The 26,254-nt window shown below is 39.2% G+C and overlaps 1 protein-coding gene across 1 annotated transcript; it reads left to right on the forward strand.

Annotated features, from left to right (window-relative positions):
* The first annotated feature begins 1,422 nt into the window (after nucleotides 1-1,422).
* On the forward strand, nucleotides 1,423-26,254 carry SLC17A3 (solute carrier family 17 member 3). Its single transcript, XM_049693702.1, is given in 15 exon segments — nucleotides 1,423-4,849; nucleotides 6,598-6,681; nucleotides 8,837-8,953; nucleotides 12,439-12,650; nucleotides 12,854-13,012; nucleotides 13,014-13,088; nucleotides 13,170-13,257; nucleotides 16,149-16,235; nucleotides 19,740-19,858; nucleotides 19,982-20,143; nucleotides 20,422-20,548; nucleotides 20,640-20,790; nucleotides 21,084-21,174; nucleotides 22,089-22,225; nucleotides 25,430-26,254. Coding segments are annotated over 14 exon segments (1,638 nt in total). The 5' UTR covers nucleotides 1,423-4,818; the 3' UTR covers nucleotides 22,224-22,225; nucleotides 25,430-26,254.

Raw genomic sequence — 26,254 nt, forward strand, 5'->3', positions numbered from 1 at the left:
CAGTGTGCTTGACCACTTCTCCAGGCAGTAGGATTCATAAATGTCTGCACATGTGGTAGAAGTTAGTCTAAAACTTGCTTTTATTAAACCTAATGCTAGACTACCTTAAGCTTCTTTAACAGCTGCCATTGTCTGACAACCAGAACGTAAGGTCAGTTCCCAGACTGGACTGTGGAATAGAGTCTGATCTGGAGTGAAGAATGAGGCACACCTGCAAAGCTTTGACCTTGGAGTTCAGAGGAGAAATGGGTGTATATTGCCATTAATCCCTGTAGAGTAATGAAAAGTGATTATGTGATTAAGCAATCATTTTCTTTTCTTTTTTTTTTTCTTTTGGAACATCAAAAGCACAAATTGTAATTTATTATCCTAATTGTAATAGAATTTCCTGTGTTTTGGTCTTTTCTTTCCTATGACTGCTATCTTCAGTAGCATAAGATTTTGCAGTTTGAGTTAGGCATTCCTGTTACTGTAGTTGCAGAAGTAAGGGGCACTGAAACTAGAAAGTAGAGTAAAAGAAAGCCATATCTAAGGACAAAAGCAAGGAGTATTTGCAGTATGGCAATCTAGCACATACTTGAATGTGTTGTGTAGATAACAAAAGACATACCATTCTGATCAGCTGATGAAAGTCAGAATAATGGAGATGGTCTTCCAATATGAGCTTGATGACCGGATTGACCCCATTTGTTCATAGCGATGGTGAGGCAAACAGGAGTTTGACTTGAACTTGGAGAAAAAAGGATTTGCCAGTACCATGATGTGGACTTTAGATTCTGAGCAGACATGGCACATCATTTGGGTTCATGGTTTCCGACCTTTCGAGTGTGTGTGTGAAAAAGCAGCCAAGCTCCAGAGAGTGACCGTTACCATTTAGTCAAGTCTTTCATTTCAGGATTCAGATTCATCCGATGTGATTTCTCGACAGCTGCCCTTGAATCACTGCTAGACATTATGAGGGTTGGGGCAGAGTGTGCACATGAGAGGTGCTTCCTCTGCCGGAGCCTCCTAGACTAGAAACAGCAGGCTCTCTGTGATTACAACAGGACTGTACACTGGTGCCCTCTGAAACAGCAGCCAGAATCGGAGCCCACATCTTACCGAGCTGTCAAGTCTAATCATTTTTTATACCTTATTTTTTTAAAATAAATTTATTTGTTTATTTATTTTTGGCTGTGTCGGGTCTTCGTTGCTGCATGTGGGCTTTCTCTAGCTGCAGTGAGCAGGGGCTACTCTTTGTTGCGGTGCATGGTCTTATTGCAGTGGCTTCTCTTGTTGCGGAGCACGGGCTCTAGGTGCACGGGCTTCAGTAGTTGTGGCACTCAGGCTCAGTAGTTGTGGCTCATGGGCTCTAGAGTGCAGGCTCAGTAGTTGTGGTGCCTTCCCGGACCAGGGCTCGAACCCGTGTCCCCTGCATTGGCAGGTGCATTCTTTTTTTTTTTTTTTTGTGGTACGCGGGCCTCTCACTGTTGTGGCCTCTCCCGTTGCGGAGCACAGGCTCCGGACGCGCAGGCTCAGCGGCCATGGCTCACGGACCTAGCCGCTCCGTGGCATGTGGGATCCTCCCAGACCGGGGCACGAACCCATGTCCCCTGCATCGGCAGGCGGACTCTCAACCACTGCGCCACCAGGGAAGCCCGGCAGGTGCATTCTTAACCACTGTGCCACCAGGGAAGTTCCTGTGTGTGTAATTATTAATGACAGTTGTTCACAGTCTTATGAAAACAGCTCTGAGGATAACTTCAACAGTTACCACAGGAGAAATGTGCACCCTATCCTTTCTAATAATTCTAGTGACTAAAAGAAAGCAATTTAAAAACCAACCCTTTTCAAAAGGAAAACATATAAAAAATTTAAAAGTTAGATATCACAATCTAAGTCAAGATAATATTTCTATCTGTATGCAAGTGTTTGAAAATTAATTATAGAAATGAAGCAAAGTTGGATTTTTTCCCCCACAGAGACAACTTACGTCGATTTCTACCAAATCAAAGCAAGTTGAATGCAAGAATACCCCAAGTTGAGCATTTGAAGATGAAATTAAAAATTAAATTGCAAAACCAAGTCACATTTTCTGACTTGGATAATAATTCAGGGTTAGATGTATTTGAATTCTAATGTTGTTGATTATTTATCGCAGGGTTCAGAGTCCTTCAAAAAATGACTCAGGGAAAAATCTTTTACACAGGAAGGTGAAATTTTCATCCCTTTCTTCTCTATAATGGACTTAGATTATCCATGTTTAAATTCCCAAAGTGCAGATGGAACAGATTGGTTTTTTTCTCTTCTTATCTCATAATGAATATAATAAAACTTACCTGAAAGAATTGTGAGGAGGACATATAATAAATGCTTGAAAAATAGTAGCTTGGAGGACTTCCCTGGTGGTGCAGTAGTTAAGAACCCACCTGCCAATGCAGGGGACACGGGCTTGATCCCTGGTTTAAGAAGAACCCACATGCCACGGAGCAACTAAGCCCGTGGGCCACAACTACTGAACCCGTGTGCCACAACTACTGAAGCCCGCACGTCTAGAGCCCATGCTCTGCAACAAGAGAAGCCACCACAATGAGAGGCCCAAGCACCACAACGAAGAGTAGCCCCTGCTCGCCACAACTAGAGAAAGCCCACACACAGCAATGAAGACCCAACGCAGCCAAAAATGAAAAGAAAAATAGTAGCTTGGACTCCCCAAGACCCAGGCACCTCCTTCAGAATCCTTGATCTCAGTAATAGACTTTGCCAGGGTCCCACTCCTCCACCAGAATGCTGGGAGGGGATTTACTCTCCCATGATATAGTCCAAATAGGTATAAAGAGTCAAACTCAAAATCAAAAGGAGATCTCCTCAGGGGCCATAAACTAAGAACTAAGAAGGAACTTAAAATCAAAGTGATGAGCCAGAGCTTAAGCCAGGAGAGCTCAGAGAAATGCAGAACGAGGTTTAATTCTCCATGGCTGGAGACTGACTCTCATGCTCACGTAGGGAAAGGTGTCTGGGTTGCAAGCACAGAGCATGAAGGGAGCTGGAAATGAACTGTCTACATAAAGCTGGAGATCTGAAGACATTGCTTCATCTCTGAGACGAAGATAAGCAGAACCATATGCAAACTTGGAAAGCAGTGAGGATGTTTTCAACTGCATAGGCACATAGTTAAAAAGAAGTCAACATAAACTGAGAGAGGTTGGCTTCCACTGTGCCCATGTGGGTGTTCCAAATACATGTTGCTTATTCTCCAAAGTGAGTTATAGTGTGGCCCATACCGCATGATAGCATGTACACAAATTTAGAAATGATACAAAGCATTATTTTATATAGTTTGTGAACATACCTATAGATAGTAAAAATAGAAAAATGTGGAGAAACCTCACTAAATTTATGTGAGACATATTATTGTTCGTGTGTGTGTGTGTGTGTGTGTGTAAAAGAGAAAGGATCAGGGAAAGCAATAGAGTGAAGTTCAACTTTATCTGTTATAGTTCAATATTTCAAAGAAAAAAATTAAAATTTCAAAGAGAAAAAACACAAAAACAACAAAGAAGGGAAAAAAGTACTAAACTGCATTTAATTATAATATTCTCTTTCTTTTTTTAACCTTTTCAAAAGAGAACTAAAGTCATCGAAGACACAGTAAAGCAAAGTAAAAACCACATGCAAATGTCTGAACTAGAGAACGCATCTGAGGTTTTGAGGAGATACACCTGAGGAGAAAGGTCGAGAATCACACGTTGGCAGAGAAGCAGGCAGAACTGCAGAGGGGGTTCAGATTCCGAGTACTCAAGTCACACTTTTCTGAAAATTTCCCCAAAGGCCACTTGGCAAGAAGCCTTCTCATTCAACTTCTAGTTTGATGAATCTCATTAATGATTACCGAGTCAAGCCCCAGGTGGCAAAGCATCTTCAGCTGCCTGCTGGCAAAGCTGTGGAGGGAAAGAGCGTGAAGGAAGAGCAGGTTCTAAGTCGAAGTCCTTCCTCAGACACTAAGTAAGTCACTTACCTTGGTGTTGCTACGAAAGCTCTCCAAGTGTCCTTTCTGTGTAACAATTGGCAATTTTTGTATACCCCCCAAGTCGCAGGTTTTCTCATATTGACTTTTTTAAAAAAGTGAATGAAGATGTTAAAGCCTTATCTCCGTAACAAGGCAGAGAGAAGAGAGGTAGAAGCAGGAAGCTGAAGTATTGTCCCCGATGAGCCATAAGCTTTGAGAAAATGCCAACTGTGGAAGACATTTCCAAGAAACAGGCGCTCTAGGGAAATGTTTAAAGGCTGAGTTTTGGGAGTTCAATTTTGGGGCTTGTGAGCAAACATCAACTCTTTCATTTGCCAACGGGATGGGCTAGCTGAAAAGGGTCAGTAATAGCTCCATCTGGGGTTGATGTAAACTGCCTGGGTTAGTAGTTAATAACAGTAGCTATCATAATTTCTGTTGCAGCAACAGCTGGTGGGAGAAGAGCTGCAGAGTGGTTGTGAAGGAACACTTCAGATAAGAAAGCCTTGGCAGTCACAGCGTCGTCTCTTACATGAAGGTTCATTGCCCCCGCGAAGGTTGTGAGGGGCTTTTCTCCTGGGCAGATTGACAGCAGCAACAGGACTAGTGCCAGTGTCCTGAGGGACTCCATCTTTTTGTAATCAAGTTCGTTGCCTTAGTTTCCCACCCAGATCAATTAGGGTCCAGGGCTTTGACACAAGACAGGGCTGGGGGTGACTCTAGTCTAAGACAGCATCTAGAAAAATGCTGAGTAGGAACCAGTGAGATGGTGTGAAATTTAACCAAACTAAAATGGCTGGGGATAGAAGAAGAAATGTCGAGATGAGGCAATGGAACAGTCACCAGGGCCACCAGAAAACAGTAGGTGGGCTGAAGACAGTTGGAAGGAGGTGATCAGGGAGAGTCCTCAAGGCAGAGATGTAGAAGTTAACCACTTTTTGATGACACCTGTGCCCTCACAGATGTATAGGGAGGGTACTATTGGTTGCACACCCCCAGCCTTTAAACCCAGGGGTCTCTGCAGGAAGGTAAACCTCAGTATAATTCCTTGTGAACACTGCTTCGAACCAGAAACATCTCAGGATGCCATATAATCTCTGACTCAGGCAACCAGCAGCGTTTTCTGGACCAATAATGGAAGATAAGGTAGCTGTTAAAAAATATGTGTGCGTGTGTGTGTGTATACACACACATATACAAAACATATATAAATATATGTATGTAGTTTCTTTTGTATAGTCCTATGCCTTGGAGGCTAGCGGGAGTGGAATTGTATTACCCTTGCAACCTCACTGCCGGGGCATCCAGCCAGAAAACTTTCTTGAGGTCACCAGCCTTCCCTGGAATTCAGATGTTCCCTGGGCAGCCACTTGCTCTCTGAACTTTCCCTTATGTGGATCCCTGTTTGTTGCCTATACTCAACCGCCTGTTTAGCTGTGCGAGCGAATGCTTGTAAAACCTCCGGGGAGAATGATCTCTGTGTATTGAATATATGGTCACATCTGCTGGGACTGGGCACTCAGGTTTCCGAGACAAGGCATGCCTTGTTGTCTAGAACAGAGATAATAGAAAACTGGAAGTAATCTAACATTCAGAATGTTCCAGTCCAAACAGTCCCACAGCCGGGGAATGGTAAAGTCTCACAACCACAGAGTTACATTGACTGACATCATAACAGAACATGGAAGTGAGAATAAATATCACTCATAGGGAAAAGGTGTTAATAAAAACAACATATTCCTGTTCAGCATTGCCAGGTTGTGCAAGACAACGCAGGTGGCCACATCTTTGTCTTTAGTAAAGTATCTCCCAAGCAATCTTTGCAGTTAAAATCAGGGCAATTTCCCTGGGTACAAAAGGCCTAGTTTTTTCAATTGAAGTATACTTGATTTACAATGTTGTGTTAGTTTCACATTTAAAAGGCCTATTTTTGAAATGTTCTGGCCACACCAGGGAATTAGAATGCCCAGTGCCAAGATCTGAAGAGACACCTCTCCAAAGAAGATATATTGATAGCAAATAAACACATGGAAAGATGCTCAACCTCATTAGAGAAATGCAAATTAAAACCATGATGAGATATTACTACGCATCCTTTAGAATGTCTAAAACTAAAAAGACTGACCACATCAAATTGTTGAGTATGCAGAGGATCTGGAACTCTCTCATACACTGTTAGTGAGAGTGTAAAATGGTACAACCACTTTGGAAAACAATTCATCATTTTCTCAAAAAGTTAAACATATACTTACCATATGGTATGTATCCACTCATAGGTACCACTCGTAAGTATTTATCTAAGAGAAATGAAAGCACATGTCTAAACAAAGACCTGTACATGAATGTTCAGAGCATCTTTATTTGTAATGGCCATGAACGGCAAACAATACAATTTTCATCAAAAGATGACTGGATAAACAAATTGTGGTATAACCGTGCAATGAAATATTACTCAGCAATAGAAAGGAATGAAGTATTAATGTACACAACATAGATGAATTTCCAAATAATTATGCTGAGTGAAATAAGCCAGAAAAAAGTGAGGACATACTATATGATTCCATTTCTATCAAATTGCTAGAAAATGCAAGCTAATCTCTTGTTTCCAGGGGTAGAAGAGCAGGATGAATGGGCAGGAGCTGGGAACTGCTTCCGAGAAGTATTACAAAAGGACAGGGTGAAACTTACAGGGGGTAATGTATAAGTTACTATTCTGATTGCATTGATTGTCTCATGGGTATACATCCTTCAAAATTTACGGAATTGTACACTTTAAATAAGCATAGTTCATTGTCAGTTATACCTCAATGAAGCTGTTTAAGAAAAACAATGAATAAAACTAGAGAGGAGACATCCAAAGGCCACACTCTGAACTTGACCTGCACCCAAGTAGGATAATTATAACATGAAAAGAAAATAGAATTACATTGAAATGGAATCGTTTTAAAACCATGATTCCATAATAACTCTCTAAAAAGAAGGGATTAATGTAAGAAATGCTCATATAATAGTTATAACACAAAGAAGGATAGCATTATTAGGGATATTTTAAAAGTAAAGTTTCAATATGTAGAGGGGAATAGACAGAAGTTTGCCCCATTTTTTAAAGGACATATATCTTCCTACAAGTTTCGTTTATACAAAGGATGGTTGGATTTGGGTCCTGAAAGTAGGGCAAGCAGTTGAGCGAAAGTGGGGTCAGGAATAGGAAAGACCAATCAACCCTGGTAACCCCACACTCTCACAAAGTGAGACAGAGAAGCAACATTGCTGGCCGTGTGCCACCAGAGAGGGTCTAACTTTATATCCTAAGGGGGCAGCCTATGGCATGTGCAGTAATGAAACTTTTAATTTTTATAAATGCTAAGAAGCCATGCCTTAGTTTATACCACTGGTTTTAGACCGAGTCTATTAAGTGCCAGTGTTTAAATGTTTAAGAGGATATTATTTATTGAACCAACAACTTTGATTTATTAGTGGCATAAATAGTTACATGTTTTGAAACTTTTCCTTTAAGAGGTTTAACATTAATAAATTGAGCACTAAACATAGCACAAATATTGTAATTCTACACACAGTACCATACAAGAATCCCCTTGGGTATTAAAGATCTTAATATTGTATGTAGGAAAGATGTTTTACTTCTCTTATAAGCAGAAAGGTCAAGATCTCTGTGTTAGTTTTTTTTATAACACTGTAGACCTATCATCAACTTGTGGCCAAAAATGATCAGGGTTAGAATTGTATCATCCTGTATATATACACAATGGCATATTATTCAGCTATGAGAAAAAAGGATATCCTGCCTTTTGCAACAGCATGGATGGATACTGAACACATTATGCTGAATCAGATAAGCCAGACAGAGACAGACAAATACAGCATGATATCACTTATACGTGGAATCTTTAAAATGAAACGTAAAAAAAACACAGAGAGTAAAACAGTGGTTACCAGGGGATGGAGGGTAGGGAGTAACATTGATGGTATTTAAGGGTACAAATTTGTGCCAAGTACTAAAATAGCCATAGAGATTTAATGTACGGTTTATTGAACATAGGTAATAATATTGTACTAAGTATATAATGTGATAAATATCATCACAACGGCAACCATTTTACAATATATAAATGTATCAAAGTAACACGAGATGTACACCTTAAATTTACACATTACATGTCAAATTTATCCAATTAAAACTTGTATCATCTCATTATACAAATTTGGTCTCCAATTATCGATGACACATGTTAGCGACACTCACAGTGGGTCAAACGGGGAAGCAGTGTGGGAGTCATCAGGGGTACCAGAAGCCAGGTTCTCAGGTGCAGTAGTGGATGCCAGAAGGAGACAGCTCTGCGGTGACCCACATCTGTAGTAGCTCCAACAACGATGGCAATAAACCACATAGCAACCACTTGCTGAGCGCCCAGCACGTGCAGTCTATTGAATCCTTACAGTCCTTGATGAAGGTGCTGCTGCCGTGCTGTTGTTGTCATTGTTCTTATTAACAGCAGATGGGAAACTGAAACACACAAATTTGTTCCTGGTAACATTCAGCACATTAGGTAAATCACAAGCCTGGATTTCAACTTAGAAATGCCTAGCTCCAAATCCAGCGCTCTCAAATTGGCACACAGTGAGTACTCCAGATCCTACATAATAAACAGTTCCACGCCGTAGGCACAGAACACCTGTTGTATTGAGCCAGGACTAGGTAATGATCCTCCTTATACCCCATCCAGATGGAACAGCCCAGCTTCTGTTTGCCTGTTGCCCACTTTTTAAATGTTTCAAAGAAGTCTCATTTCTCGTGGCTGACACCTTGGATAACATATCACCCTGTAGGTGAAAAACAGTCATCAGGAGAGAAGAACGCAATGGCCACCATGACAGAATTGAGTCCCACGGCAGGGAAGTACTCCCAAGATGTACAAGGGGATGAGAAGCTCAGTCCTGGGAAAGGTAAACTCAACCTTGACTATGTGGTTTTAGGATTTTATGGTGGATTTTTACAATATCATAATACAAAGAAACGAATTCATGTCTTTTAAGGTGTTTAATTGTTTTTTAAAAATCAAGTACTATTAATGTACATTTCTAAAAAAGTATTTTATTTTTGAGGATTACCTCCTAATCTTAGTCCATATGCACTTGCGTTCTTGATAAATGCTACCAAATCGTCTACACATAGTATTGTGTATTCTGCTTGTTATTGCATGTAATATTGTAAGCATAATTGTATTGCTTAAGTAAAGTATAAAAAATTATTTACAGAAACCTCAAAAAATCAAGATATGAAAAAAGATGTTACTAAGCTTAATGTAACCACTGTAATTCGTTTTTATTGCCTTTGTTTACATGTATATTTTATATAGTTCTGTGCTGTATATATTATGTTGTATGTTTTGGACCACACATACTTTTCAATTTGCTTTATAATACAATCATTATTCTTAAAGGATACATATTATTATTCCAATATATCCAATAGATAAAGTATTATTTACCTGAAAAATCCCTGTGGTTGGATATTTAAGTTGTGGAGTTTTGGGGGTTTTTGCTTACCTATCATACAGATAGATTAATTGATAGATATAGTTATACAGATATAACATATTGTATATGTTATATATAACATATCTATCTATCTATATATCTCATGATATCCTGTAACATAACACTTGTCTAAAGTTGGAATTATTACTTCCTCAGGGCTTTTTCCTAAGAAAAATAAAAATTTTAAGCAATGGTTATAAATACTTCACTTCCATTGGCCACTAAAGAGACCTTAGTTTTTAATCTGAAAAATAGTTGTGGCCACATAGAGAATTTTGAGCAGAAAATGGCGTGATCAAATTTATGGTACGACTAGAGCACTCCAAATGCTGTAATGAGAGTAGACTGGGAGCAGGAAGTCAAGTTGAAGGCTATTGCAAAAATCTAGGCAAGAGATGTTGGTAGCTAGAACCACATGGAAGAGGCTTTAAACAAAAAGATAGCAGTGGCCCTGGTGAGAAGTGGTTGAATTCTACATACATTTTGAATGTAAAGAAAGCAGTATGTTCTAGATAGACTGGATGTAGGCTGTGAAAGAAAGAAATCAAGGATAAATTGCAAAGTGTTTGGAAGGATGGAATTTCTATCACCTGAGTTGGGAAGGAATTTGGGTGGAGCAAGATTGGGAGGGGGAGTTTAGTTTTGGATCTATTAAGTATGATTTGTTGATTAGTTGATCAATTGATTTTTAGTTGAGCAAAAAATGATGCATCTTAAATCAATGACAACTTCAATTTGACAAAAGGCAGTATTATTGTATTATATACTGAGCTTTTAAATTTTAAGACATGAGATGTTGTACCAACATTATTTTTCATATATTTGAACTAGACACGGGAAACAAATAACTTTTAAGAACACATGTAGTAGCCTGTAGGGAACGCTTAATATGCAGCAAGCACCAGACTAAGCCTTTTAAATACAGCCTCTAGTGGATCTTTCAGCGATCTCATGAGGCAGGTGTTCACCCCACCCATTTGTGAGCCATTAGTCTCCTGGTTTGCTGATACTTGCTTTCTGTAGCCTTTGGCCTCTAGGATCCCAAAGCAAGCTGGGGAGATCAGAGGCCAAAGAACTGATAAATTATTAGTTGATTTGATTGACATAGGAAGTCATCACCCAGCTCCAAAAAAGAAAGGAAAACCTTTACAAAGATATTATTTTTTAGCTCCTCGCTCTAATTACAGTACACTTACAAGTTTCTTCCATATTCTTCCCTCCCCACTACATTCACTGCAAAGATCTGTGTTCTACTTAAGAAGAGAGTATGGTCTTGAGGGAAAGGCTCTTTTGTAAACCTCAAGGCACCTCTTTTCTTGAAGCTTTGAAGACTTCTTGATGATGCATGGTGTTGTTCTCCTCTCCTACACCATAGAGCCATACAAACCCCACAGATGAGTGCACTCGGATTGTGGCAAAGGTATTCTCATGGAATCATCTGGGACAAAATAAAAGCCACTGTACACATGCAGTGTTTAAGAGCATAGACACTTGAGCTATACTATTAGCTGACCTCTCTGCACCTGTAAAATTGGAATAGTAGTAGTAGCTGCTTCATAGGATTATTGTGAGGATTAAATGAGTTAATTCTCAGTCATCATGTTACATAACCTATCAGAAACATCTGACACACCTACTGACTCCCTCCTCCCTGTAGCCCTTTTCCCCTTGGCTTCCAGGACACCACACTTTCCTGGTTTTCTTCCCAGTTTCCATTGACAGTTTCTTCCCATTTATCCAACCTCTAAGCATTGGAGAGCCCTAGAGTCAGTCCTTGGTTATCTTCCCTATTTATTCTCATTTCCTAAATACCATGGCTTCAAGTATCATCTTGAAGGTTATTAACTCCCAACGTTTTGCCTCAGCCTCTATTCTAAACTCTAGAGTTTTATATGCAACAATATTCTCAACATCTCTTGGGTGCTTAAAAGGCATCTTTGTCTTAACTGTCCAATAATAAGCTCTTTATCATCCCACTGCCCCCAAACCTGCTTTTTCTGCAGAACTCTCTTCCTCATTGAACAGCAACTCCATTCTTCCAGCTGTTTAGAACAAGAACCTCTCTAATGCCCTTCCCTCACCCATCTGTAAAATTGAAACCAAGATTCCGTTATTCCCCTACTGCAATCTATCTGGGATCTTATCACATCTTAGTTCCTCTACTGCTACCACCCTAGTTCACGGTTCTTCACTTCTTTTCTGGATTGTTGCAATAGTTTCTTCCTGGCAATAGCCATCTTTCCTGGAAGTACAAAAACAGATTCTTTTAATTTTGTGCTCATTTCTTTTTCTGTTATTTTTTCACTTTCACTATATTTTTTCATAGTTTTTCAGTGTCAATTTTTCTCTAATGAGAAAATCTTTCTAGAGGTTTAGTTTCAAAATTTAAATGAAAGTTTGTCCTCACTGACTGAGACATATGAGAAGAATAATAAATCTATACCAATGAACAACTCCTTCAATGTTTAAAATTTACATTATATATGTATATAATATAGTACATATAATATAAATTATATAATTTAAATATGTATACTATACATATTTCATTTATATGTATATATTTACTTTTAATATATATATTCTATATATCCATATCTATAGATATTTAAATATGAGTAATTTCATCAACCATAGAATACAGTAACCTAGGAATGGGAGAGACAAAATTGCAGGAAGAACAGAACACCCCAGAGCAAGTCAGGGTCTATAAAGCTGTGGTATAAAACACGCTTTGACTCAACTCAGTCATTTTCTGCTTTTGGAATCTTTCTTTCCCAAAGCCGATAGAAGCGCCACTTAAATCATCAGCGCCTTTCTGTATTATAACTTGTGAAAAATAAATGAGATTCAATAAAGAAAGCACTAATATAATGTCATAATATTTCCAGCTCCAAGCTTATGTTCCACTCGCTATGGAATAGCCTTCATCACACATCTCTGCAACTTCATAATAATGGCACAAAATATTATGATGAACATCACCATGGTAACCATGGCCAACAGCACAAACCATCAGTCCCAGTTTAACACCTCCACTGAGGGGCTGCCTCTTGACTCATTTGATGACCCAAATAATTCCCCAAAAAGTCTTCCTGCGGGGGTAAGCCATGCAAGATTTAAGTTGTGTTCTTGTTTTTGCTATTTGTTTGTTCGGATATTTATTTTTTCTAGAGTTTATATGTTAAGAAGTTTTAATTGAGGAAATAGTGATTTGAAAGCCAGTGGAAGATCTAAAGAGGCTTCTTAAGTTATGCAACAGCCTTCCGGTAAATGGCTTGCCAAAGCATTCTCTGTTTCTTTAAGGCCCCTGTGTATGATTGGAGCCCTCAAATCCAGGGCATCATCTTTAGTTCTATCAACTATGGCGTGATCCTGACACCGGCTCCCAGTGGATACCTGGCTGGAAGAGTAGGAACAAAGCGAATGGTTGGTGCTGCTCTGCTTGGATCCTCATTTCTCGTTCATCTTCACCCCTCTGGCAGCTGACCTTGGACTAGGTCTCCTCATTGCAACTCGAATACTTCAGGGCGTGAGCCTGGTACCCAGATATTTTATAAATATGTGCTGGATATGAATTTCTCTATGGGACCACATATCAAGAACTCTATTTTTATTTCAGGGGTTAGGATATGGGGGTCATTTTGCACTCTGGGAAAGATGGAGTCCTCCAAATGAATGAAGCCGACTCTGCAGCATTGCTTTCTCAGGTAAAAACATATAACGGAAATGAGTCCACTAAAATCCGACATTCTTTCACTGAGTTCTTCAACTTTTTTTTATTGAAAGGTTCTTTGTCTTCTGCTCAATGTCAATCAAGTATTTATAAACTAGGGGGATGGGTCCTTTGTGACATGACTTTTAGTTATTTTCCCCAAGTTGTCATGTGTGATTTGACTTTGCTTATAATGCCTTTTGCCATTTTTTAAAAATACATTTTTATGTAGTCAAATTGATCATTCTTTTCTTTTATGGTTTCTGGGTTTGAGTCATAGTTAGAAATGTTACAAAAGCATCCAACCTGGCTTTTAATGAATATGTATGGTTTCATTCTTTATATTTAAATTTTTGACATATTGGAGTTTATACTAGTGTTCAGTGTGAGGCATGAATCCAACTTAATTTTCTTTGGAATTGCTCTCAGTTGTCCTGAGAACTGCTTTCTGATAATGATCTGTCTGGACAGTGTACTTGGAATGAATATTCTGGAGGAAGAAAGCTTCAGTTACATTGAGTCAAAATGAAAAATGGAAAGAGTAGGGCTAACAAACTAGAAATTGCCGAAGTATGGGTGCTGGGTAAGGAGAGAAGGGTAGGAGAGCCAGGGATTCTTCAAGGCCAGAAAACGAGTCACGTGCACACACATACACACCCTGCCTGACCTTATGCCTCTCTAGAGCCCTTCACAACCCTGGACGATTAGTCTTTGTCATCTGAGCTCATATCCACTGATAGGGGAATGGAGGCTCCAGTTTGGACTAAGGAAACTCACTTTGGTTATCAGAGCTGACTAAGGGATATCCTCAAATATAAATAAGGATTGGCTGGGCTTCCCTGGTGGCGCAGCGGTTGAGAGTCCGCCTACCGAGACAAGGGACACAGGTTTGTGCCCCGGTCTGGGAAGATCCCACATGCCGCGGAGCGGCTGGGCCCATGAGCCATGGACGCTGCGGCTGGGCGTCCGGAGCCTGTGCTCCGCAATGGGAGAGACCACAGCAGTGAGAGGCCCGTGTACCGCAAAAAAAAAGGATTGGCTTTTCCAAATCCTCAAACATTTGAAGGAAATCAAGGGCATGAAAGAGAGAAACCAAACTCAAAAACTGCAAGAACTAACCCCAATGAAAAAGGAATTGAAAGCAGATTTTAAATAATTAACAAATAACATCAGAGAGATCCACGGGAATATGTGTAGATGATATTCATTTTAAAAGAACACACTGCTATAAAAAACAGTTGCTGAGACTTCCCTGGTGGCACACTGGTTAAGAATCCACCTGCCGGGCTTCCCTGGTGGCGCAGTGGTTGGGAGTCCGCCTGCCGATGCAGGGGACGCGGGTTCGTGCCCCGGTCCGGGAGGATCCCGCGTGCCGCGGAGCGGCTGGGCCCGTGAGTCGTGGCCGCTGGGCCTGCGCGCGGGAGAGGCCACGGCAGTGAGAGGCCCGCGTACCGCAAAAAAAAAAAAAAAAAAAAAAAAAAAAAAAAATTAAAGAATCCACCTGCCAATGCAGGGGACACGGGTCCAAGCCCTGGTCTGATTTTTTTTTTTTTAACTGTGAGATCAGGAAAGCCCTTCTAAGCAAAGGAGTAAATCTAGAAGTCATTACAGAGGAAACTTACAGATCTGACCCCATGAAAACTCACAACTGCTAGGTTACAAAAGACACCATAAACAAAGTTTAAATCGGGAGAATAGAATTGCAGCCAGCATGACAGACAGAGGGTTATTATTCACAACACATAAAGATTCTATAAATTGAGACAAAGTTAAACAAGTGAAAGAAACAAAAAAAAAAGATTATGAACAGTTCACAAAAGAAATAAAAACAAAAAAAATGTTCAACTGCACTATAAAAAGAAAAACTTATATACTGTTTTGCATTCATATTTGGAAAACTAGGAGCTTTGAGGATGTCCAATGTTGTCAAGAGATGAGGAAAACAATCTTTGTTGGCAGTTTAATTTAGTATGGCCTTTTAGCAGCATACTTCAGCTGTTCTGTCAAAAAATGCACAGTCTTTGGTTTAGCAAGCCTACTTCTGTTATTTTACTGTACAGAAATAAATTATGTTTAAGTTCAGAAGTGATAATTAAGTTTATGTTCATAAGTAACAACTAGGTAGCATCTGCAGTGACATGGAAATATTTACAAGCCCAATTGTTAAATAAAAAATAAATGTCACAGGACAATAGGTACATTATGGTCCTGCTTATTTAAAATTAATAATAACTCACATACATATATATAAAAGTTGACAAGTTGATGTTAATGTTCATCTGGAAAATTTAAAAAAACATAATAGTCTACTTTTGAAGAAGTTGTAAAAGGGATATGTGCCTCACTATATATGAGAATACTCGGTAAAGCCATGGAAATTAAAACAGTGCTATTAGCACATTAATAGACAAATCTATCTAACTTTCTGTCTACATATTACATAAATGCATTTACCAAGAGATGCATGTATGTATAGATATACATTATGTATGTGTGCAGAGAGGAAAATGTATGCGATTATACATCATATAATAAATTGTAGCTGTTGGTTAACATTCGAGTGGGGATGGATTGGGGGGCACGTGAGGGGAACCTTGGTTCTTTGCAGTAATTTACTTTTACAATAGCATATGTTATATGAATTGTGTAATTAAAAATTAAAATAACATAAAAGGAAGCATGGTTGTCATCTGCAATGTTACTAGGGAACTGCCAGAAAAATGGGTCCTCAGGAGAACATATGAACTCAATCACAAGTTTGAAGTCCATATATCCTACTATGCTTATCTCTTTATGGTGATACTGCTCTGTAACATGTCATCTGTCATTCTGTAGGCATCTATCAGGTGGCAGTCCAGAGCCCCACAGCTTATTCTCTCTTTGCAGGAATGATGCTGGGAAGCTGCATTGCCATCCTCCTGGGTGGCATCATCAGTCAAGCCCTTGGGTGGCCTTTTGTCTTCTATATCTTTGGTAAGCTGCTGTCTCCCCACTCCTAGGTTTTCATATTCAGGGAGATTCTTCTGAGTATCTATCTGTGTGTACTTTTCTGGAGGAAATGAATCGAGACAGAAAGATCCTAGTAAAAGAAAATGTCTTAATATAATAGTAGGGAAGAATTAACTTATACCATCAAAGGGTTTGGAAGTCCTCCTGCCTATGATGCTGTTAACCTGCCATGATGCATTATTAACAGCAAGTAATTTGGCAAAATCTGCTGCCCTAGCAGGCAGTAGGGGACAGACTTGCAGAGTGGTGGTTTGTGAGAGACAGAAGTATCAGAGTTGAGGAGATGGAGGTAAGAGCCCTGAGAAACTAAGGCAGGTAGAGCTCACAGGAAAGAGTGCCTAACAGGAGACAACTGCACACAGAGAAAACCCTGGCTATCTGCAGAGTCCCCCTTGATACTCACCAGAGCACTGATTAGAATACCTGTGTGGAGACATCATCTAAGGCCGGTGGGGGGTGGGGGTGTGTGTGTGCCGGAAATCATTGGAAAAATTTAAAGAATAGTGCCCAGTACTTATAGAGAATCAGGGATAGTGCCTGTTTCCACAAGACAGAATGAAAAACTATATAATTCTTGGGCCATTGGGCAGAATACTAATAAATGTCTTTCCTCAATAGTGAGAAATAATTAGCTCGAGAGGACACACTATTGTGCATCCCTCTAACAAATGATGATGACCAGACCCAAAGGGTCAGTGTTGCCATGTAATTTAACTGTACCCCAAACAAAGCTCAAAAATACTTATAGGAATACAAAAATATTCAGCACCCAACAAGATATAATTCGTAATGTCTGGCTCAAGGCATAGGTTACCAGGTATGGACAAAGGCAGGAAAACACAATCCATCATAGGGAGAATAATCAATCAATCAAAACCAGCCCAGAACTGACACAAATGTTAGAATTAGCACACAAGGATAGTTACTATATCTATAACTTTATTTGTTCAAAATTTAAGTAGAGACATGCAAAATATATTTTTAAAGACCCTAAATCAAACTTCTAGAGATAAAAACTACAATATAAGGATTGAATTAATGACAGATGATACAACAGAAGAAAAGATTAATGACATTAAAAGTAGCAATAGAAACCATCCAGAATGACCTACACAGAGAAAAAAGTAATAATAAAATGAGAACATAAGTAAGGTGTGTAGTATCCAAAGGAGAGGAGTGGGATGGGGGAGCAGAAAGAAACCTTTGAAGAAATGATGGCTGAAAGTTTTCCAAGTTTGTTGGAAACTATAAACTCACAGATCCAAAAAAGTCAATGAATCTCAAGCACAGGAAATATGAAGAAACCTGTACCAAGTTATACCATAATAAAATGGCTCAAAACCAGTGATAAAGATGAAATCTTAGAAGCAGCCAAAGTTTAAAATTAGAGAGAGAAGAACAAAGATACGATGACTGCAGCTTTCCCATCAGAAGCAATAAAAGCAAGAAGGCAGTGGAACAACATCTTTCAAATACTGCAAGAAAAAAGAAAATAAATCTGTTAACATAGAATTCTAGAGACAAAAACAACTTTTCAAAAACAAAGGCAAAATAAGGACATTTTTAGACATACAAAAGTTGAAAGAATCAGAAATTTAAATTAAAGAGAACAGTACCATTTTCAATAGCATCAAAAAATAGGTAACAGTGCTAAATCTGACAAGAGATGTGAAACATGCACTGAAAACTAAATTATCATGAAAATAAAAAGATCCTAGAATAGCCAATTTTGGAAATTAATGACAAAGTTGTAAGACTAACACAGCCTGATGTCAAGGTACATTATAAAATTACAGTCATCAAGACATTGTGGTATTGGCATAGAGACAAACAGATCACTGAAACAGAATTACAGTCATAAATAGACTTACACATTAATGATAAACTGATTTTTGACAAAGATGCAAAAACAATTCAATGGAGAAAGGATAGTCTTTTTAACAGATGGTGCTCAAAAAAAATAAAAAAGAATTTTGATCCATATCTTGCACTCTATACAAAAACTCAAAATGAATGTTGGATGTAATTGTAAGATCTGAAATTATCATTCTTTTAAAAGAAAACATATGAGAAAATCTTTACTCTTTATTTAGGCAAAGATTTCTTAGCTATGACACCAAAGAAAATACTTGCAAAACACATATACGATAAGGACTTTTATCCAGAGTGTGTAAATAATTCTCAAAACTCAATAACAAAACAAAAACCCAATTTAAAAATGGACAAAGACACCTCACTAAAGAGGATAGGGAGAGGGAAAATAAGTATGTGAAAAGGTGGTCAACTCAACATCCTTAGTCATTAGGGAAATGCAAATATAAACAATGAGCTACCTCTGCACACCTATTAGAATGGCTAATTGTGACATAATAAGAAATATATAGATATGGTTTCTGCCACCAGTTCCTGACACAGAGCTAAAACTCTTGCAATTTCGTGGTGAGTGGTGGGGATGATAGGAGCATCTAAGCAGAGTTCCTAAATCCCTTGGAATTTCTTGAGTTATAGGAACATCTTTTGTCTAATGAGGTGACTCTTGGTATCCTCCCGGATAGCTTCAGGCTAGAGGCCACCAGAAAGACCAAGCGGTGATTAGAAGCTTGGAACTTTTAGCCCCACCCTCCATCCTCCCAGGAGGAGAGGGTGCATCAGATTGTGTTAATAATCAATTATGGCGACATGATACAGCCTCCATAAAAATCCCTAAACTATGGAGTTCTAAGAGCCTCCAGGTTGGTGAACACATCCACGTGCTGGGACGGTAGCATATCCCCAACTCCACAGGGTCAGAAACTCCTGCATTCAGGACCGTTCCAGACTTCACCCTATGTATCTCTTCATGTGGGTGTTCATCAGTATCCTTTATCATATTTTTGATAATAAACCAGTAAACATAAATGAATATTTCCCTGACTTTTGTGAGCTCTTCCAGCAAATTATCAGACTAAGAGGGAGTTGTGGGAACCTCTGAATTTGTAGTAAAGTTGAACAGAAGTGTGGGTAATTTGAGGACTCACTACTTGCAATTAGTATCTGAAGTAGGGGGCAGCCTGTGTGACTGAGCCCTTACTCTGTAGGGTCTGTGCTAAGGCCAGATAGTGTCAGAACTGAGCTAAACTGTAGGATGCCAGGTTGGTGTCTGTAGAGAATTAGAGAATTTCTTAGTGTGAAAACCCCACACATTTGATGTCAGAAGGGTTGTGAGCAGAGAAATCATTTTCCTTTATTAGTATTAAAAAGGTTGAGATATCAAGTGTAGTGCCATTCCTAGGGTCTGTGATTTTTGTGTACACAAATAATCAAAAGTCTAAAGGAATGGGTTCTAGAAAGCTGTGATATTCATGTGAATATTTTGAGAAATGGGAAGAAGATATTAAGAGCAAGAGCTTTTCCCAGGAACCACACCAGAAAATAACCCAATGTAAAAAAATTCACACAGAAGTTTACCAATTTTACCTCTGCTGGCAGGAGGTGTTGGCTGTGTCTCCTGCCTTCTCTGGTTTGTTTTGATTTATGATGACCCTGTCACTCACCCATGGATAAACATCACAGAAAAAGAATACATCATATCCTACTTGGACCAACAGGTACACATAAAAACTCTGACCTTCTCCAGAGATCTTGTATCAGCATCTGGATTTATCAGGGTGACTAAGAACGTGTGAGCATGTCTCAGATCTTATTATTCTAATCAGTAAATTTGTTTTCAGGTCAGCTCTTCTAAGCAGCCTCTTCCCATCAAAGCTATGGTCAGATCTCTACCCCTCTGGTCCTTGTGTTTTTGCTGTTTCAGCCGTCAATGGTTAATTAACATAATGGTTGTATACACACCAACTTACATCAGCTCTGTGTTCAATGTTGATATCAGAGATGTGAGTATATTTCCCTCCACCCGTTTCTCCTGTTTGCATGACTCTCGAATTACTCTGCCTTCACAAATCATCTCATCTAGAAAAATTTATCTTTTATTACCAAGAGATAATGTAACAGTCATGTGCGTAGCTTTTCTGAGGGTATGATGGAAGAGGCTACTGATTTTCTTAGCAAAGTATGATTTCAGAGTTGTCGGTATGATTATTAGTGCTTTATCAATGCAAGGTGTGATCTCACAGCCTTTATTATGATGGTTTACTCAAGTTTTTCCCCTCAGAGTGGCTTCCTGTCTGCCCTTCCTTTTATTTTTGCCTGGGTCGTTGGCATCCTGGGAGGTTACCTGGCAGATTTCCTTCTGACCAAGAATTTTAGGCTCGTTACAGTGAGGAAAATTGCCACAGTTCTAGTTAAGAATAGGACCAAAAGCTCTGATAATTCATAAGGCATACAACAGCCAAAGATGTATCTTGGTAAATTCATCTGTTCCTCGTTCCATAGGAAGTCTCCCCTCTTCAGCATCCCTTGTGGTTCTGCCATACGTTGCCTCCAGCTATATCACAGCAGTGAGCCTTCTGACGCTCTCCTGTGGACTAAGTTTGTTTAGTCAGCCAGGGATCTATATCAATGCCTTAGATATTGCTCCAAGGTAGGACTATAATTTCCACTCTCATTTTCCTATTTCCTGAAAAAGATTTAGCCTGCAGCTTTCCGGGAGCCCCAAACTTTGTGAAATTATAAATCATGGGCAAGGACCACTGATAGCCTGTGTCCATTTTTTCAAGTATGTGGGAGGAGGGTGTTGTTGATTTGTCTCAGTACCTTTCATTGAATATACACAGAGAGAGTCCTTTTTGACATAATTACTATATGATGGATTCATATGCTAAGCAGGGCTGAAGTGTCTATGAATCTAGCCTGGAACATTCCTGTCACCCACAGGCATTCCAGCTTTCTCACGGGAGCCTCGAGGGGGTTTGCACAGATATCTGCTATCCTGGCACCCACTGTCAGTGGATTTCTTCTCAGTCAGGTAAAGTTTTCTTGTTAAGGATTCTTAAAACACTCTGCTGAATCCATTCATAAAGGTAGTAGCATAAAAAAATGTTTTCACATTTTGGATAATAAAATTAAATTGTGGGTAACTTTGTCATGAAGATCAACTTGGCAAAGAAAAATATAAAAGGATTTCCTTCATGACCTCAATCTTTACTTATTCTGAAATCAGAGCACTCACTAGTGATCCACTGGTAATATCCAGTCTTTGAAATCACACAGCCACATAGATGTCCTGTGAGAAGATGATGAATCCATGCATATATGCAACTTGCCATGTCTTCTGCAACACTTTGAAATTTTCATTTGCATAACCATGCAAAAGCAAAGAGATAATAAAATCAAATATGTTTAAGTGCCTGATACATGCAGGTATTATTACAGGTATTTCATATGCAGTAATCTCATTTAATTATTGATTCTCCCACCAATTATGAAAATGAAACATTATTGTCCTCATCTCCTGATGATTAAAATCTGATAGAATATGTCTTTCCACTAAGAGGGTGTAGAATTGGAATTCTCCTAACTTAGACCTGTCTAGCTCCAAAGCCCACAATCTTCTTCTTGCAAGATTCTTCTTGCACTGCAAGAAGAAATATTATCAGCATATGTATAGTCATGATTCGCACAAAAGAGAAAATGTACGGCACTTTGATAAATAGGGACAAATACAATTCTGGAGGTTAATTGCAATGGTCCTTAAGTCCATTTTATGAAGAACATTCTGAATCCATTTTGAAATTCTTTCCATCAAACTATTAAGCTGTGTTCAGGAAATGAATTTCTACATGAAAACCCACTGGTGAACATTGTCTTCTAAACTATTAATGAGTTTCATAGAAAAAGGGATGAAAGGGGTAATATTTACTTGAAGTTTTGTCTCCTCAGGACCCTGAATTTGGGTGGAGGAATGTCTTCTCCTTGTCATTTGCCATTAACACATTAGGACTGATCCTCTACCTTATATTTGGAAAAGCAGATGTCCAAGACCGGGCTAAAGAGAGGAAACTCACTCGTTTATGAAGGTAAAGAAAAATGATTTCATCTATGGTTATAACCAGAGAAGCACTATTTAATTTTTTTAAATTTTTATTTTATATTGGAGAATAGTTGATTTACAATTTTTTTAATTTTTATTTTATGGTGGAGTATTAAATTTTTAATTCTATGCCATTTTTCCTTCTTAGTTACCCCACCTTGGATGGAAAATCATTAGGCACCTTATTTCATAAACGAGAAGCCTTCAGTGATGAAAATACCAACAGAAAAAGTTTTCTTTGCTGTAGCTCTTTTCAAATCTGAGATCAGTTCTTTATTTTACTCAGATTTCATTTTGAGAAAAATATAAGATGAATGAAAATTCAAATAAAATGATAGCCAAGAACATGTCATCTTCATAGAGTTAACAATGAATTCAGAGGAGCTGCTCTATGGGAGCCAGCAGGCTAGATTCACAGTTTTTGAATCTCTAAACAGGAAACTATGTTTTGAAACTCTTAATCGAGGGCAGTAACCTCCCTAGTAACCTCCTCCTACTTGTGAAAATGAATATTAATTTATATATTTGTTGGGCTGGATATTGTCCATGTGTTCCTCCCTTTGTGTGCTCCACTCTCCTGCATCCTGCTCGGGCCCCAGGAGGCTGACCTGAGTGGTTTGCATCCCACACTTTCTTGTCCACTGCCTCCTGCTGGATTTTCAGTGGAGGCAGGAGAGTGAGGATAGGGAGCATTTATCTCTAAAGTTCCTCCTTGTGGGGACTGCAGTTGGCTGATCCTTCCTGTATAGTTCACAGCTCCTAGCAGACAGCCCTCTCCACATAGTCTGGTAATTTCTCTCTTCCCATGTCCCATCAAACCTTTTTTGGCCTTTATGTTGCAAGTTCTGGGATTCTCAAGAATTATCTTGTGGTTTCCTTCCCACCTTCCCAATCCTGTGTAAATTGTCTCATTTAACACTCCTCAAATTACCCAGTGTGAGTCTTTTATGTTTCTCCTTCTAGGATCCAACTAATTTCAGTAGTTAAGTCATATATAAAGCTCAAAACATGAAATGGTTCAGTATTTCTTTAAATTATAATTTGTAGGTGTCAGTGGGTCATAGCATGTTCAGAGGGGCCAAAACTATGTTCTAGGTTGCTCCCCATGGTGATCTCTACTGTGTTGAATAGAGATTATAGCCATCAAGTTATTTTGTATAGAAGTGATGTGATGGCCGCTAGTTCTGAGTGTAAAATTAGGGCAAGGATATAGAAGGTCAAATTTGAATAAGCAACAACAATTACTGAGATTTTGCATAGTCTAGAATCTAGGCCCTTGGAACACTAGAGTAAATTAGACACAGTCACTATTGTCCATTCAGATGTGGCAGACACACATAATAATACATGGCAAGTGCATTGTCTTAGGTACAATAGCAGGGGGACATGCAGGTCATTACAGGAGACCAGATGAGGGGTTCTAATCCTAAGCTGAAGAGCACAGGAGAGATCTCCTTCTGCCAGTAATTCCTGAGCTAAATGTTAAAAGAGGAGTGTTATGGTAGAATTTTCCACACTGGAGCCCAACTTGTACAAAAGCATGAAAAAAAAAAAAAAACATTTCTGAAGGGAATCACTTGCCTACATGGTCAGTTAGGGAAGGGCAGAAGATTAAGTTAGGGAGGTGGGTGTGACCCTAACATGGAGGTCTTGTTCGCCATGTCAGGGAGCTACAAGCAATAGTGACATGGGCAGATTTTCTCTCTAGATAGGACACTCTGGCCCAATTCCAGAATCAGGAAGACTAGTTAGTGGTCCACACGGCAGCGGTGAGGACTGGACTAGGGCTGGAAGAGCTGAGATGGAAAGAAGAGAGATATGAGTAACGTTTAGGAGGCAGAAGTGAAAGATCATGGCATTTGGTTAGATAGATGCAGGGGAAGAGAGGAGTTAGGAGTCCTGGGCCTCTAACCTGAGATACTGAATAGAGTGGTCTGAATAACTAAGCCAGAGAATGCAGGAAGAGTCCTTTTCAGAGGGAAGATAATGAGTTGACTTTGGACGTGTGTTAGCAGTAATACTGGGATAAACAAGTGGGTGTGTGTATTAGTTTCATGGGCTGCCATAACAAAATACCACGAGCTTGTGGCTTAAGCAATAGTAATTTATTGTCTCACAATTCAAGAAGTCCAAAATCAACATGCCAGCAGAGTTGGTTCCTTCTGGGGTTTGTGAGGGAGAATCTGTCCCATGCTTCTCTGCTGGTAGCCTCAGGCATTCTTTGGCTTATAGATAGCTTTCTCTCTGTGTCTTCGTCTCATCTTCCCTCTCTACATATCTGTCTCTGTGTCAGAATTTCCCTGTTTTATAAAGACACAAGTCATATTTGATTAGGGCCCACCTTAATGACTTCACCTTAACTTGATCATCTGCAAAGACCGTATTTCCAAGTGAGGTGACATTTGGTACTGTGGGTTAGGACTTCCGCATCTTTTTGGGAGACACAGTTCAATGCATAACAGCAAGCCCAAAAAAAGCCAGACCATAAATCTGAAACTTGTAAAAAGACCTGGGATGGAGACAAAGATATAAAAGAACAGACGTTCAGTACTAAAGACATGAATATTTAATGCTCAGGAGGAGCCTGTGAATGAAAAAATACCAAGCCAAAGACAGAATGCCAACATTCAAGGAGTGGGCAGAATAAGAAATGCCCACACATAACAGAGCCAAAAGGGTCAGGCTTGTACATGCGAGGAACAATGGGAGGACACAACTCTTATAGAAACGCATGAACATGGCCTTTAAGAAAGATGACAGATCAGCAATAAGTACACTGCAATTCAATTAGATGAGGTCAGGAAAGGAACATGGTCAACTTGTGATTAGAAGTTCACTGGTGGCTTTTTCATGACACATTTAGCAGAGATATGGGTGTGCAGGTCACTTTGCAGTTTGTTGGTGAGTGAATGAGAATGAGAGATAGAGAAAGCAAGAAAAATATTTTCAGGAATGGATGGGAATATAGCCAGAGGAGAATAGAGAGAAAGGAAGAGTGACCTAAGTGGGAAAAGGACTGGCCCAGGGGATGCTTTGGGGAAGAAACAGTGGAGCAGGAGCGAAGATATGGAAGGACAGGGTGAAGAGATGGAGCAAGGTCTTTGAAGACACAATAAGGATTCAGGTACAGGTTTGCCTTGAACATATAGAAAGAAAATATGAAATCAAAAACATGAATTTTCTCTTTAAGAAAGGGAGTCCAGGAAACCAGCAACAAACGAAAAAGCAACCTACTTAATGGGAGAGAATATTTGAAAATCATATATTTGATAAGGGGTTGAATATTTCAATATATTGAAAATACATAAAGAACTCATACAACTCAATAACAAAAAAAAGCCAATCTGATTTAAAAATGGACAGAAGAACTGAGTAGACATTTTACAAGAGAAGACACACAAACGGTCAACAAGTACGTGAAAAGGTGCTCAACATCATTCATCATCAGCGAAATGCAAATCAAAACCACGAGATATCATTTCATACCTATTAGAATGGCCATTATCCAAAAGACAAGAGATAACAAGTGTTTAGAAGGATATGGAGAAAAGGGACTCGTACAATGTTGATGAGAAGGTAGATTGGTGCAGTCACTATGGAAAACAGTATGGCGGGTCCTCAAAAAATTAAAAATAGAACTACCTCATGATCTAGCAATCCCAGTTCTGAGAATACATCTGAAGGAAATGAAAACAGTATCTCAAAGAGATAGCTACACTCCTATGTTCACTGCAGCATTATTCACAATAGCCAAGATATGGAAGCAACCCATCAATGGTAAATGAATAAAGAAGATATATATATACACACACACACACACACACACACACACACATACATATACATATATTTCAGCCATGAGAATGAAAGACGTTCTGCACATGGATGGACTTTGAAGGCATTATGCAAAGTGAAATAAATCAGATAAAGACAAATACATATTACTTATATGGGAAATCTGAGAAAGCCAAACTCATAGAAACAGAGATTAGAATGGGGGTTACTAGGGGGTGGA

Source organism: Orcinus orca, chromosome 10, assembly GCF_937001465.1.
Source record: "Orcinus orca chromosome 10, mOrcOrc1.1, whole genome shotgun sequence".
Lineage (NCBI taxonomy): Eukaryota > Metazoa > Chordata > Mammalia > Artiodactyla > Delphinidae > Orcinus > Orcinus orca.